We start from the raw sequence: 15,501 nt of genomic DNA, 5'->3' as shown, positions 1-15,501 counted from the left end.
GTCTGAGCCTGCTAAGAATGGACTTGTCCTTAAAAACCTCTCCCCTGCACCCTTCAACTACCTGAGGCCACAGACTTGATCCTTCAGTAAAGGATTCACAGTGAAGAAATCTTGCAGATGCTTCTCAAASAGGACTTTGATTGGTGCAGGTTATCAGCATGATTTTTGCACATGCCCTCATTAAATGCAAGATATTTGACCCAGTTTGCAGTTCTCCTTTCAAGAACAGGAAACAATGCTCTGTTCCTGCAGGCCTGGAGCTGTGTCCCTTCCCTTTATGGTCCCTTTGGTGGAACAGTACAGGGTCTCTGAAGACAAGTGCCAGCACTATGCCCTGGTTTAGGTTGTGCATTTATCCTGGATGTGGATACAACTGGCACCATCCACAACCACCCAGAGCTAACATGGGTCCCCCGATGATTGCTCCCACRGCAAGGTGGTCAGAATCCCCTGTCCATCAGCATCATGGCTTTGCTCTGTGCATCATGAGTGGTCCACAACGCTTGGGGGCCAAGTGGGCAGAAGAGGCAGGTGCTGGCAAAGCACAGCAGTTTAGCTGTAGGGAGGGACAGGGACATACCTCAGAGGCACATTTGCTAAGCTCAAAACACATCTCATGTTTAGACATCTAGCAAATAATTATTATTAAAATCACTCTAGCACGATGGTGAGCTTACATGATGTTCCATGCTGCCTCTAAATAGCCGCAAAATTGCATAGGGGAAAAAAAAAAAAAAAAAAAAATATGACTCCTTTTAATTGTAGCTGTTTCCTGTTAACAGAACCTACGCATGAGTCCCTCCTATCCCACATCTCCAGAGACAGCGGCCGCAATCCCACACAACATCATCACAGATTGCTCAGCACTCCAGCCCGTGATGATTTGTATGAGAAACTCAACCATGGTGTTAAAAGCATCCAGCTCGAGAGATTCATTTTGTAGGATAGATCTATAAAGCGAGCAGTGTAGTACATCAGAAATTAAAATTCATTTGCAACAGCTTATCCTCAGGTAGTCACAAACGCTAGCAAAACAGTTTTTGAAGAGGGAGAGAGAGAGAGAGATCCTATAAGCAGAATACTTACAGGTTTTTTTTTTTGTTGTTGTTTTTTTAATGTTTAATAATGCATCCTCCCCACACATTTCCCCCCAATATAAAGCTTTCTATTTAAGGCTCTCCACGCATTTTAAAAGGCAAGTGAGTATTACATCATTGTCATCCCAATTTTACAAGCAGGAAAGGCTCAAGAAGAGAAGAAATTTGAGCAAACTGGAACAGCAAACCCCGGACCAAAATAGAAACAGAATATATAACAGTCTCATAACAAATTCCTGTTGTCCATCCACCAGAGATTTTTACTTGGTTGCTATGCAGCATTTTTTTTTATTAGAAAAATAAATATAAGAAGAGAAAGCAATGGAATAGAAGGGAATGTCAGGAAGAAAGAGGAATCCTCAACATACTTACTTCCACACTGCTGATATTAGTACAAAAATAGAGATTTTTATTAACTAGTTTACAAAAATAAGAAGTCTGCTAAGTCACATTTGACCCCTCGGTGGGGTTTATTTGACCTTGGGAGATAAAGCCTGTTTGAACCGTCTTTTTAGATCTTGCATGTTGGGCGATTTGGGCCGAGGGATGATGGACGACCGCCTYTTGTCCGCACTGCTGCCGTGGTGCATCTTGCTGACCTCCTTGCAAAGATACTGGAAAACATCGCAGACGCCGTGGGAGTTCTCACTCGTGGAAATTTCTAAGAACAGGCTGCCCAGTTCGTTTGCCAGCTGCAGCCCGTCTTTGGTCTGCACTTGCCTGGCATGGAGAAGGTCTGCTTTGTTCCCCACTATAATGATGGGAGTCCTCGTGTCCGGATGGACCTTGCGGATGTGCTGATAGAGAGGCCGAATCGACTCATAGCTGCTGTAGTCTGTGATGGAGTAGACCAAGAGGAAGCCTTCYGCCCACCTCGCACACCTGGACAGAGCATCCAGCACCTGCACGGGGTCCTCCTGCACCTGCAGTATCACASAGTGGAAACTTCTCATCGGGTTGTGAAAATATAAAGCTTTAATCAAGGGCAACACTGCTAAACATCTGCAAAGAGGAATGCGAGCTCTATCTGAGGAGATGCTAACCCCAGCTGCTTTCCTTTTAAGGCACTTGGGCTCAAAATCAGAGCCCTTAAGCAGTAGAGAAGAGCAGATTTCACCTAATCAGACAAGCCAGAACAGAAGACTTCTAGTGCTCATTCTTTGGTCACTTAGATAAACATAGTCAGGACCTTATCAGGAAGAGAAGTCAAGCACAAAACCCACCAGAAAGCTCATAACCCTGGAGAATCTACAGGAGTTTGAGTTAACAATACRTACATGCATACATATACAYACACATACATATAATAGATGCACTGATTAGCAGCAGTGTGCAGCCTCRGCACGCTCCCGTTCCCACCTGTGCACAGCCTGGCGTGTCCTGGATCTGCACGGCGACTTGCTCCCCTTCCAGGTGCACCAGCCGGCAGTAGAGCTTCCCTGAGGGGACACGGGGAGGGCAGTGAARATAAAAACACCCACCCGCGCGGCCGCCCGGCCCGGGCTGCCCCGTCCCCGCTCAGCCTCACCTGCGTTGGGCTCGTAGTCGCCGATGAAGCGCTTGGTCAGGAAGCGCACGATGAGCGCTGCGAACGCAGAGCGGCCGTGTTAGGGGCAGGGGCCGCGCAGAGCGGCGCAGGGACCGCGCGGGACCGCGCAGGACCGCGCAGGACCGCGCCGGGGCCGCGCAGGGCAGGGGCCGCACTCACCGCTCTTGCCGACGCCGCGGGCGCCCAGCACGGCCAGGCGCAGCTCGGCGCGCGGCGGCCCCGGCGCGCACTCCGCGATGGGCGCCAGCAGGAAGGGCTGCGACATGTTCGGCCCGCGCATCGGGGAGCCACCCGCTCGGCTCCGCTCGGCTCTGCCCGGCTCCCCTCGGCTCGGCTCGGTTCCGCCCGGCTCTGCCCGGCTCGGCGGCCGCGCGCGGGTTTTTGAAGGCTCCGCCGGCTGCGCCGCCCCAGCGGGGCGGCTCCGCGCTCCGCGCTCGCTCCCCAGCCAGCCGCGGAGCCAGCGCGGGGGCTGCGGGACGCGGGGGGCCCTTTCCCTGCCCCGGGTCCCCGCGGGATGCCAAGACAGAAGATCCGAGCCGCGAGCGGGGCCCCTCTGCACTTGTTCTTCCCGCAGCGCTTCCGATGTTGCGAAAGGAAAGGAAGGGGAAAGGGCTTTAGCCCAGGCTGTTCTGCTTGTCGCATATGGATACACAGCTCTGCTGCTGGGGGATTGGACCTCCCTGCTTGGCCCTGAGGTCTCAATTGGGCCCTTGGGGGTCTTTAAGGCRAAGCAAAGCTTCAGAAAACTGCTCCATCACAAGGGCACAATTCCGTCACTCTGCAGTTAGCGCCCCAGAGCCGCAGGCAGTCGTGTTTACGCAGAGATCCTTCCATGAGCAGCTGCCTTGGCTTCCCTCAAATCACTGCTGCTGCACGTGGCTCCGCAGGCTCGTGGGCTCGGATACCTCACCAAAGGGCTGTCATCTTAATATTGTTACGGGGACAACACAAGCCTGGGGAAACAACACGGAAGACCTGAGATCTTTGAGAGGAGAAGCTGGACTAGAAGGGCCAACCATCAACATCACCTGGCATAAGGGAACTCCAGGCTGCGTGGACTCAAGTGGCTAGGACAGGGCTCAGATTGACCCTCCTTGTTCCCCACCCTCGGGCTGTTTCCACACACCTTGATCCCTATCTGTTAAGAAGAGGGTCACAGGTAGCTGGCCTGAGTCAGGAGCYGAAGGCCACCAGGTTGTGCCAAGGTCCTGACTGCCAGGCCGCTCGTGTCTCCTGGAGCTGCCGCTTCCCACCTGGCGCAGACKCCCTACGGCACCCAAAAAGTGCTGGACACCAAAAGGCAACCAGAAGGGTCATACATGCCCCAGAGCATTAACASTGTGTTAATTAACAGCAGATAGAGTAATACCTTGGGAAAACATTGTGGAATAAGTTTATTATTTGTATGGTATTTGTTTATTATTTGCGTTATTTGAGTGTTTAAAAACTCCTACATTTTAACCTCACTTGCCTCAAAATTCCTACTTCAGAGCTTCCCATCATGCCCGTGAGGGCTCTTTCTTTTGTAACCAAGATTTCTCTTTTATCACTGAAAGCTTTTGGTTCCCAGAGGTTAATGTTGTTGTCAGCTGCTGCCATTGTCATGCACCACCACTTGTCTTCAGCCTTGCACACACTGCGAACACAAGCTATTTTTATGCTTTTCTTCACAAAAGAGCTATCAGAGCACACTCATTGTGCTCCCAAAAGAGCTTTATTAAAATCAGTCCATTCCAGGCAGATGATTGCCAGGTGTTGAGCTGTGAAAGTATCAGCATTATTAAACATTGTCCCCAAAATTTGAGGAACTCGTCCTGTTTCTGGGAAGCTGTAGTCCTCGTGCTGCTTTGCCTGCTGCCTGGAACATCCCCTAGGAAAATCTGAGAGGAAACTCATTTCCAGGAAGGAAAAACCTGTGTATACATCAACCACATTGAAGCAATAGACTGGATTAGTAGGTTGAAGCAGTTGGAGCACAGGTTCCTCACATGTGCAGCTCAGAGGCTTTACCTCAGGTTAGATTCATTACCATCCTTGGGGAATCAAACACTTCCCCACTCCAGGTCCTGCTTGGAACTATCCCCATCATCTACCTAAGGCCTCTCATTCAGAAACAATATTTGGCTTCATTTGTGTTCCCACTGACACAGATTGGCTGCCTGATGACATCCAACACTAGGTATTTTAGCGGAGCTGGGAAGCAGAGTTGGAGAGCCTCGAAGTCCCCATTTCCCTAAGGAGCAGATGTGCACAGCGTTTTCCTGGCAGTTCTAGCTGCARTTCTAGCTGCAGACTCACAGAAGCTCTGGGTTTAAGCTTGACAGGCCCCCATTACCTTAGAATGATGGAACCAGCAGCAGGTGCCCAGCTTTTCTGTGTGGAGGAGCCCTGGTGAGGACCTTTCCCATGAGTTGGTATGAATATAGCACCCTCCTAGAAAATTTCAGGAGCAAAAGCCCATGGATAGGAGTGAAGTTCCTGTCCCTGAGGATTCCTGGTGGTCAGTGACCGTTTTGGGTTGGGCATGGTCAAAACTGTGTCCATCCAAATAGTAGCTATCCAAACAGTGTATTTGCAACCTCAGTAACATCACCCAGCTGTCTGCACTCCGGGTTCCTGACCTGTACGGGTGTTGGTGACAGGAGCCGCGTTCCTACCGGGTGCCAACCCCACATTGGTTATGTCAACCTCAAGGGCTAAAACATCTCACCAGGCCTTGGCAGCACCTCCAGGGACAGATTCACAGACCTTTCAGCAGGCTTCACATGAAATGCTTAGAATTTGTGGCTTCCATACCATCTTCCGAATCGAGAGGGATGATGCCAGWACTCTTTCCAAGCAATGGGAAGAACATTTACCCTAGGATGCCTCCCTGCGCTGTGGGACGCATTGCTTGCATCCCAGCCAAATGCTACCCAGAGAGTGACAAGCTCAGGTCCAGTTTTACCAAGTCCTTTCTGGCCATTCGTTGAATCATGAAACCTACTGCACTGAGCTGAGCTCATCTGSTGGGCCTGGAACAAGGATTTCAGTCTTTGGCAGCTCTTTGCTCTGCAACCTGTTTGGCCACCTCAGCACAGCACCTGTTTGGGATGGCCAGCTGTCCCCTTGATCATGAGGGTCATGAAAATGTTGAGTCTGGAATCAGGCRGAGAAGGAAGAAAGCTACAAGATCTTTTTCCCCCAGGGTAATTACACCAGGAAGATTAAGGAGATCTTTGTGTCAGCTGCTTATCTGCCTCCACCAGGATGAGGACGGGAGCGTCTGTCCACGTTTCTCACCACACTCGGGCTTGGTTGCTTCATCTGGCCCTGCTGGGCTCCCCAGCCTGCAGTCTCTTCAGAGAAATGTTTTCTCTTCCCCAGAGCATTTTGCTTTTTGCTCCTTCCTGGTTATGCACAGAATTAGCACACACACTAACACAGACTACACAGCCCCCAGGAAACCTTGGGGCAAGCAACACAGTAAGAGCTTGAAGCTGACAAAAAGCCCCAGAGCCCACAAGGAACCATCACTGGACACACACATTACGTCCTCCTCATCTACTGGGCACTCTCAGATCACACCCAGCTTGCCTCTAGATCCACCCACCAAGCCAGCCGGAGGGGAAAAAACCTCTTCATTTCCTCCCCAGTGGGTGTATTCAGATAGGACACAAGGSAACTTTTTAATCAGATCTCTTCTAGCAGGGGCTGGCCTAGAAGCAATGCTGCTGAGTCCCTTGCAGTCCCTCGCTCTGTCCTCGTCTCAGCAGGTATATTTAAGTAGATCCCAGCAGCCATCCAAGGGTGTCAGGAAATGGGTTAGAGAAGGGGGAGCAGGGGACAGAAGCCCAGTCCTACACAGCCCAGCCCATGAGCCAGGCATTCCCCACGGTGTGTAGGGTGGTGAGGCTCACGGCAAGAGATTCCCAGCAGCACTGCTCCCAAAGCTCAGAGCACTGGGCAAAAGGGACCAGGATTTGGGGGGCAAGGGCTTAGCTAGGCAGTTCTAACACCGCCTCCTTGACAGTATATCCCCAGGGGAGTCGAGCTTAAACCCCAGCTGTCCTTCTAGTCCTTCCATGAGTTCACTGGAGTTGAGTCAATCCCACTCAGCAGCTCTTGGCTCTCCACCTGTGACACACAGCAGGAACCCCGCTGCCGGCTCAAGGGTGATGRAGTCCACGCACCAAAACGCAGCCACGAGACAGGTAAAGCCCAACTGCAACGTTCGGAGCGACTGGCCGTTAAACTAGACATTCTGACAGGCAGCTTCCGAAGCAACTTCATAGATCTCCCTCCTTGGTCAGGACTGTGCAAAAACAGAACAGTTACACACATGGGAAGGAGGCTCAAAGCAGATACCAAGATCTGCAAGTTATCTAAGCTGCAGTCTGCCAACCCCTGAAGCTACCACAAAGAGCATAAATACACCAAGAGTGATTAATTGGCAAAGTCTATACAGCTGTGACAGGTTGTATCTTTAGTCAATTTGTAGTTTTTAAAATCTGTAAATATCTGAAAAGATTGTTTTCTTCACACAAACTCAATTTCATTTTCAGTCATTTCTGGGAATCCAGACCAAGGGAAGAATTTCCTTCATCACCTCCCGGCCCACACACAGCTTCCAAATATGTGTTTATGAGCTTCTGCAGTCTGCATAGTGACCCTGAAAACAGACCAATTACTTGGAAAACTGTTGCTATGAACAGCACCTCGAGCAGCACACGACTGAAACTAAACTGCATAGYGTCTTTTCCTGATTTTAAATAATGCTAGACTTTTGAATTTGTCTTCAACAATCCACCACTTATTCATTTATTGTTTACCATTTTATCATGCTAAGGCCAAACCACTTTCATCTTGACAGAAAAGTACAAAACACATAGAACCAAAATAACTTACAGATGTGCACGAGCAGAAAACTGAAAATACCAAAGATTATACCCAAAAAAGCCTCCCACAACTCAAGAAGCCAAGTCTGAAGAAAAAAACGAGCCTTATCTTGCAAAACATTTATTTTAATTTGTTGTGAAAAGTTTACAAGCCAAAGAAGCTGATAAAAGGCTATGCATTAGTACACACATTTAGTTGCTCCAAAACAACCCTACCTCATCTTAAGTGAATGAACTGCAACAGTGGAGGCTGATAAATTCATCAGTCTTGCTTCAGAGAACTGTGGTGTACCCTGCACCTAACACATAGGATGCCAAGATTCAAAAAGTGTCCCTGGTATCACAGATGAGCCTGGTCCACCTTGTCAAGGCAGTTTCCAAGTCTAAGTCATTCCCACAGCTCCAGCTCCTGAAATGAGTGTCTGGAGAAACAGCAACTGCAGCACCTGCTCATGGGTCTAAGAGCTTCTGGTGCTCAAAGCCTCTTGTCCTGCAGTGACAGGCCGAGGCACAGGATGATTTCTATATCTAGGCACTACATTCCATGAGCACCATAATCCAGGGTCAAACAACTGTGAACTAGGCTTAATTCCTTCACTTAGAAGCAATCAAATACCTACASTTTTATACTTCTGCTTAGAGCAGCTCTACAATTAAGGGAAAAATCAAGCCTTAGCACCTCTCCATTTCTTACTCCCAAACCAGTTTTTCTACAGCAGATTATTTCAAYAGTTTTCAATAGCCAGTACCTACAAAATGCTCCAGGTCACCAGCTTTCTTAGGATTTTACCCATGTGGAGATTAGTTCAGCATCACTTACTTGAGGAAGCTAAGCAGTGCTTCACATCACACCTAGGAACAGAAGATGTCATCCTTATCCCAAGAGTTATGTTCWGCTTATGCATTTTCAACGTTAATTGAGCAAGTAACCTTGGCAGTTTCCTTAGTAACCTTTACACGGTTTCATCCACTGCCCCCAAAAACTAAAGGAAGAGTCTGTAAGTAGCGAGCTGAAACACTGGGCAGGCAGCACTGGGATCAGTTTCCTATGGTATCAACGAGCACAAAGAAAGCATTACAATAAATACTTGGAGACACCCAATTACCTTTTCCACACAAAATCCAAGTATTCAGCTATGCAGGCTGATTACAATAAACATAAAAGGAGAGACCGTTTTGAATGCAGAAATTTGTTTCTCAACTAATACTTTTTCCTAATGTTTCCTGGCCTGAGGACACTCTTAGGGGTTACAATAATGGTACACTAAAGCACACCCACAATCATCTCAAAAGAATTTTATAAACTGTGAATCAAATGTTCCTTTGTTTTAATCTAAGTCCTTTAACCAAAGCTTTATCAGAAGTGAGATCTGAAGCCTGTTATCTCTATTTCCATAGAAAAATAAATCCTGAAATTACACTGTACAAGCCTTGTACGTGCTCTCAGTTCGCCGGTGAAATATTCCATGTCCTCTCACATTACCTCAGGAGGTAATCGACGAGGGATGATCATCATTGAGCACTAGCAAATTTCAGTGTCCRAGATTTATAGTCTACATAAATGACCAAGGAGATGAGCAAGAGCTGCAGATTATCTAGCAACCTAGCACCAYGCGAGGCAAGTCAAGCAAGTAACCTGTAAAATGAAGTGTAGGTTTTCTGAAGCATCTGTTTCAAGAAATATTGAAAGAAATCAGCAAACCACCACATATACGTGTCCAAAACCAAATTTTTAATTTAGTTTTTTTTTTAAACATACATTATGCCATGAATTCATATGGAATTGGCTCCAGCAGCTCTGGCTCCTTGCCATTGGTTCTCACAAAGTGTGCTTCCCTTGGCGGAGCCGGCTGCAAACAAAAGAGAAAGAACTCACAGAACTGACACGCAAAGCAACTTTACATAAAACTTAACTGATATTTAATTGACAGTAATTAACATTTATAAACTTATAGAGCAATCTCATTCTTCTAGTCTCTTGAAAGTTTGCTATCAGAAAGACTAAAACTATTTGTGAGAAAGTGTACCTTTCATTGCTTAGGCTTTACCCTCTGCRATTTATTAATTCAAGTTAACATGAACTCATCTACACTTTGGTTCCAGAAAGAATCTTTTTCTTCTCTCTACATTTTTCTTATTTTCTGAGAAGAGACTACTGCAGCTAAATTCACCCAACTCAAAACCAGGACTTCTGCAATCAATTTAAACCTCTCCTGGAGGTTATCAACCCTCCAGGAGTCATRTCAGAAGAGGAAACACTTGACATCCATGGCTGTGAACAAGACCTGTTGGATGGTGCAGYTCTGCTATGGCACCAGACACAGGCAACACCTCAGACACGGTACGTGCTGGCTCCTTACTTCAAGTGAGCAAAGGGAAGTGACCAAAGTTAGGGTGGTGGCATTAGGCCAATCTGCCCTAGCCCTGTTTTTTTTCAGAATGCTGTAAGCATTCATTAATGCTTTCTTCATTTTCTTTTAGAAAGGAGTTAATTTTATAGCAAAAATAGTCTGCTGTTTTGAAACAAAACATCTTTATCATTTGATTTGTGTCATTTGGATATTTTCTCTTGTGAACTGAATCAACAACGTGCCCATCACAAAATAAAAAAGTACCTGACGTTTCAGCTGAACCCAGATGCCTTTTTCTTTTGCTTCCTTTTTCTTCCTTTCATTCTCTTTCACACGCTGCAGGAAGCTGTCCCTGCTCTTTGAATGTTTAATATGCTCAATACGCACATTAATTCTCTTGGCAAGAATCTTGCCCCTGGGGAAGAAAAAAAAATATCATGTGTTAACTCACTGCACTTGCCATCTCAAAGCTAGTTTTATGATTATTACACAAATAACTCCAAAATCTCAATTCATTTTTCTTTTAAAAAAATGAAAAAAAGGATCATTTTTCTTTAAACAAAGATGTATTTAAAAATACATTGCTGCAGACGTGATTGACTACATGCAAATGATATATAATTTATGTAACAAAGCATACTAATACATGACAACATGATGAAAGCTGAGAATTAAAACTCTGCAGAACAAGTAATTTTAACCTTGCAGCATTCAGAAGGATAATTGTACCTATTACTATTGCAGTCCTCGGAGGAAAAAGATTATGTCCTTTCCTGACTAAACTGTACAAAACACAGCTGAACACAACTACATGGTACTATTTAAAATACATCTCAGTCTAAGTGTGATAGCTGGCTGAAAATCTCCTTCAAGTACTCCTGTTGCTCAGAAGATTCAAAATTGTTTCCTCTGACAGGATCCAAGACAAATGACCACCATTTGCTTGGGTTATAAAAAGGACACATACTTTACCCACCTTGAATGACCAATGAAGACAAAAAGGGTCTTATTGGCAAAGTGAAAGGAGGGTGCCATTACAAACCAGCTTCTCCAAATACAAAACTTTCCATGAACAGAACTGCAGGACTTACTTAACCTTCTTGTTCACAATGATGCCCACAGCATGCTGAGTAACGTTATATACCCGCCCCGTCTTGCCGTGGTAACATTTGTGCGGCATCCCTTGTTGAACGGTGCCCATACCCTGTTAAGAGTTAAATTGAGAATGAAGCGTAAGTTTTAATTCAGAAGAAAACAGCAGTAATCCTAACAGCCTGTTTTTCACAAGCTAGGGGAAAGTACAAATCTATGTGAGACTGATTTTGAAGCAACCCTATCTTATTCATACGTTTTAATTTGTAACAGCGTATTTTTTATCCGAAGGCTAACAAATTCTCCTGCAACAATTCTGGTTGCTTTCAGTGCCGGTGAAATGATTTGATCACTTTACTTTTAGTGAAGCAATCATAGGAGACAATCATCATCAAGCCCCAGAATGCCAGGCAGTGTTAACTCCTCATCAAGGTAGTTCTCCAAAAGCAAAACAAACCAAGAACAACAACAACAAACAAAAAGTAAAACARAACAGAAAACTGATTTGGACAACTGTTGCGCAATGTGTTTTTTTTCCCCCTCAAAATAAATTAATGAAACTAAAGACTTCGAAGTCTGATTCCTCAACAAAACATTTCAGATTCTGTAAAATTTAATTTTGAAAGTATAGTTGTTTTAGAAAATAYGASATAATTAAGATAAACRCTGTATTTATTTTTCTGTAGTATCATACATGCTCTCTCCTCACATAAATGTTGTGGCTTCCAGTTAATATAGCTTCCATACKTGCATTTATTTTGGCAACTGCTATCACGCCATAGACCACAGCTCTTCCAAGTAAGATACACTTAGCAAAGCCATGGCTGGGTTCACTGTGAAGACAGTGCTAACAGGCACCACAAAGGAGCACCAGCATTTAAGGGTGCATAATGTSTATACATCACACTCACAACAGCATACGTTACTGTTGTTTCAACAGCGCTTTTACCCCAATATTGTTTCAAAAATTACTTCGGGCGAGATGYGATACGAACAGGAAAAGCTACATCAAGAAAGCAGGAGCTGGAAATGACTAYGCTGCACTGCGGATGGTACCTTGATATCAACAATGTCGCCCTTCTTGTAGATGCGCATGTAGGTGGCCAGAGGGACAACGCCTGTGGAGAGATAACAAATTTGGAGATTTATGAGGGTTACAAAAGGAAGATTATGCATCYGATGGCCACTCATTAAAAAAGCTTCAAATTTAAATTTAAGATGGGCAAAACTGAGAAGAGGCATTTTTTTCCCCCTAGTAACTTTCCACACATTACCAAATGGTTTAAAAAAAAAAAAACAGCAACAAAAGCAGATTAAGAGAAATTTCCTGAGAACTAACTTCAGAAACTTACACATTTAACTTCTTTTCAAATGCATAACACAACTATTTATTACTTTACTGCTAAGAAGCAAACTGTACATTAGAAGTATATACGACTATTTTGAATTGTTCTCACTTCACGCTTCAGATTCATACYGAAGCAAATGAATTAGCAAATGGCAGAATCAGTACTGCTGGTACCAATACAGTGCTGTTAAGAAACTATAACACTATCGCGTAAGTTATTACAGCTACTACAGAAGTTTTTTTTTTTTTAAATTTACTTTTTTTGGTCTAGGTTGTTTGTTATAAGCCAATGTTTTCCAAATGCTACCTAAGGACAGCTGACATCCAGCGGATGAGGTTAGTAACTTAATACAGTGCATTTATTACAAGGGGTACATACCATGCTTGCGGAATGGCCTTGAAAACATGTAACGCGTCCCCCTCCTCTTCCCCTTTGTGTTCGTCATTTTGGCTGATTACTCTGAAAAATTAATGCAGACTATTCAGTTATTAGGTCATTCCCTAAGACATGACTAACATAACTTCATTCATTTTGGGGAAAAAAAATAAAATAAGTTTTTAAGACTACTAACGACTGCAACACCTTCAAATGCCTGGACCAGGCCAAACACTATTAGCTCAAACACACATAGACAGCAGGGGGGTTGGGGGAGGAAAAAAAGAAGTTGAGTATTCATAGAGATTTAGGGAATATCTCAGCTTAAAAGGTGGCTAAGAAAGTCATCTATACCAACTTCCTCCTTAAAACAGGGCCAACCACAAAATCAAACTGTGGCTTTTGCCCAAGGCTTTACCCCACCAGCTATTAAAACTCTTGGGGGCTGCAGAAACAGCACAGTCTCCCAGGACAATCTCGTGCTAGGCCCGACGCTGCTCGCAGTGGAAGTTTCCCCTAAATCCACCCCGAAGCYCTCAGGCTCCAGCTAAGGCCTCCTGCTCGCCCGGCCACCACGCGCCCGTCAAGGCCTGGCTCCATCTCCTCCCTATCCTCGGGGAGGCACCGGGGGACACCCCGCTGCAGCCYGGGCTAGCCTGGCTCCCCCGGCCTCTCTTCCCAAGGGAACAATCTCCGCACAGCGGCTCCCACCCCGCGCCCGGCCCGGAGGCGGCTCGGCCCTGCAGCCCCGCTCCCCGGCCGCGCTCCGGCCCGGCCTGCACCGCAGCCCGCGGCCTCCCCGCTCCCTCCGGCCGGCCCACGACAGTTCCCGCTCCCGCCGCCACGCGGGGCGGCCGCGCGGGGCCAAGGAGGCACCTGAGGGCGGCGAGCGGGGCCCGGCGCGGCTCCCCCGCGTGTCTACAAAATGGCGGCGCGGGCCGAAAGGAGGGAGGCGGCGCCGGGGCCGCCCTTAACTGCGGGGCCTTCGCGGGGCTGCCCGGCCCGCGCCTGACTGCGCGCCTGCGCACGCGCACGAGCCCGAGCCCGCCCGGCGCCACGGCGGCCGTTAGCGACGGCCGTTAACGGCAGCCGCCGCGCGTGAGGCGGCTGCGCGGCCCGGGGCTGGAGGGGACGCGCGAGAGGAGCCGGGTGTCTGTCCGGGCTCCCGCGGGGGCGCCGGGCCGCGCAGTGACTAGTTGCTCACTTGCTCACTTGGACTCTTGTAGCCGAGAAGTTGTTCTCGGCCGTTAAAAACGGCTCCCTGAAATTCAGATTTCCAGCACTGTGAGCTGTGACATGCAGGTCACAGCCGCCTGGCTTGATATGCTGGCCAGGAAAGCACCGAGGGAGATGCAAATCCACAATCGGCAGAAGAGGCTGGCCAGCCGGGTGCTTTTTATTTATTTTTTTTTAATAAAATGACATAATCTCAGACTTGCAATACCCAGAGGTGGGTATTCAGAGCAGTGCCAGGGGCTTGCATCAGCTGCGTGGCGCCGTGACGCACTCAGTGCATCATGATCGCTGGTGCCGGCAGGAATTACAGCAGGAAGCTGAGGGGAGGCTGGAATGAGTCAAAAGAGGGGCTCCCTCCCGCGAGGGCAACACGCACAGGCTGCCCACAACCTGTCACAGCGAGAAGCTGCCCTGCTGCAGGGTKTTTTCATTTGGAATAAGAGAAGCACTTATTTAATCTAGGGGAGGGATGATTATTTAAAGCATATAAAAACATACTTGATCCGCTGACTAACTGCGCGGTTATTGTAATGTTGCCTTGCAAAACTTGGGTGTAAGGCTTTTCTGTCATCATTTGGAAGCTAGTTTAATATCTGTGGGTCCCAGGAATGGATAGAGTGTTAAATTATCAGGTTCTGCTTGCAAGACTAGTTAGCAGAGTGTTATGACATAGGCCTTGTGTATACACAAAATCTCTTGCAATAAAATGTTACAGTATTCTGCGTATATTCCATCTTAGCACCATGGGGAAAACAAAACAACGACAAAACAGAATTTATAACACCTCACGCCTACACAGAAAAAAATCGGTATGATTTAGTAGGAATTCAGCCTAGATACCATGAAACTTTTCGGAGTGTGAACATRCCTCCAAGCTGAGCAGCCCTTTGGGAGGGAGGAACAGAAACAGAAATACAGGGAGGACATCAAGCAAAGTGAAAATGGAAAGAGAAGTACTGAAAGACCCTATGGAATAATGCAAAATTGGCGTTGTCAGTGAGATGAACTCCTTTTCCCTTGTCAGTGATTTACTGAGTGGGGAATAATGAGGAAGAAACTCACTACTACATATACAGCATGTAAATGTACTTTGTCAGAGAGCAATAAGCGTGAATTTAATTGAGCTCTGCTTCATTTAGGGCCAAGTAAGAGATTCAGAATTTTCCTTTTTTTTTTTTTTTTATCCTAGAATAAATTGCACAACAGGTTTGTTCAAAGCTTCAATAAATGATTTTATTCTTTTTTTTTCTTAGTAGCACATTTCCTAGGATTCTAGTTCAGAATTTCAAAGAAACTATTATGTGTTACCAGTTGTTCCCATATAATTTGTTCCCACTGGCCTTGCTACGTTTTATTTTGAAACCCATTCTCTCTACCAAAATTTTACCTAGTTTCCCCAAGCTGTGGCCTGCTAAGCACTTAAAGATAGCAAAGSCTATATATGCTAAGGACATCTTAATACATGATAGAGAAGTCCTTATGTTTATAAATATGTCTGCAAGGTTTGGGGTGAGTCAGCATTCAGCGAAGCAGAGGCAGACAAGCAAACCCAGAGCTGGCCGGCAGCTCCACGCT

General features: G+C 46.5%; 2 protein-coding genes and 2 non-coding genes across 4 annotated transcripts; all 4 read right to left on the bottom strand.

Annotated features, from left to right (window-relative positions):
* Window positions 1–1,483: 1,483 nt before the first annotated feature.
* On the bottom strand, window positions 1,484–2,926 carry RASL11A (RAS like family 11 member A). The gene is made up of 4 exons (XM_026049838.1): window positions 2,806–2,926; window positions 2,626–2,682; window positions 2,457–2,536; window positions 1,484–2,020 (listed from the first exon to the last, which is right to left on the bottom strand). Exons 1-4 carry the CDS (start codon window positions 2,924–2,926, stop codon window positions 1,568–1,570), a joined length of 711 nt encoding a protein of 236 aa, XP_025905623.1. The 3' UTR covers window positions 1,484–1,567.
* Window positions 2,927–7,828: 4,902 nt separating this feature from the next.
* Window positions 7,829–13,628, bottom strand: RPL21 (ribosomal protein L21). The gene is made up of 6 exons (XM_026049818.1): window positions 13,567–13,628; window positions 12,694–12,774; window positions 12,023–12,084; window positions 10,966–11,078; window positions 10,139–10,289; window positions 7,829–9,373 (listed from the first exon to the last, which is right to left on the bottom strand). The coding sequence occupies exons 2-6, from the start codon at window positions 12,758–12,760 to the stop codon at window positions 9,284–9,286; spliced, it is 483 nt and encodes a 160-aa protein (XP_025905603.1). The 5' UTR covers window positions 12,761–12,774; window positions 13,567–13,628; the 3' UTR covers window positions 7,829–9,283.
* Window positions 10,773–10,905, bottom strand: LOC112956361. The gene has a single exon (XR_003251043.1). It is a non-coding gene; the product is annotated as a small nucleolar RNA SNORA27 (small nucleolar RNA).
* On the bottom strand, window positions 11,288–11,364 carry LOC112956360. The gene has a single exon (XR_003251042.1). It is a non-coding gene; the product is annotated as a small nucleolar RNA SNORD102 (small nucleolar RNA).
* Window positions 13,629–15,501: the final 1,873 nt, after the last annotated feature.

The sequence above is a fragment of the Nothoprocta perdicaria genome, unplaced genomic scaffold (genome assembly GCF_003342845.1).
Source record: "Nothoprocta perdicaria isolate Ctin4 unplaced genomic scaffold, notPer1 scaffold_62, whole genome shotgun sequence".
In the NCBI taxonomy this organism is placed as follows: Eukaryota; Metazoa; Chordata; class Aves; order Tinamiformes; family Tinamidae; genus Nothoprocta; species Nothoprocta perdicaria.
This window is presented reverse-complemented; position numbering and strand designations above follow the sequence as displayed.

Excerpts from the sequence above, each read along its gene's own strand:
- RPL21 (XM_026049818.1), bottom strand. The coding sequence starts at position 12,760 with ATGACGAACACAAAGGGGAAGAGGAGGGGGACGCGTTACATGTTTTCA. Across the intron at positions 12,085-12,693 it reads AAGGCCATTCCGCAAGCATG|GCGTTGTCCCTCTGGCCACC; the intron begins GTATGTACCCCT and ends ATCTCTCCACAG. Across the intron at positions 10,290-10,965 it reads ATTGTGAACAAGAAGGTTAA|GGGCAAGATTCTTGCCAAGA; the intron begins GTAAGTCCTGCA and ends TTTCTTCCCCAG.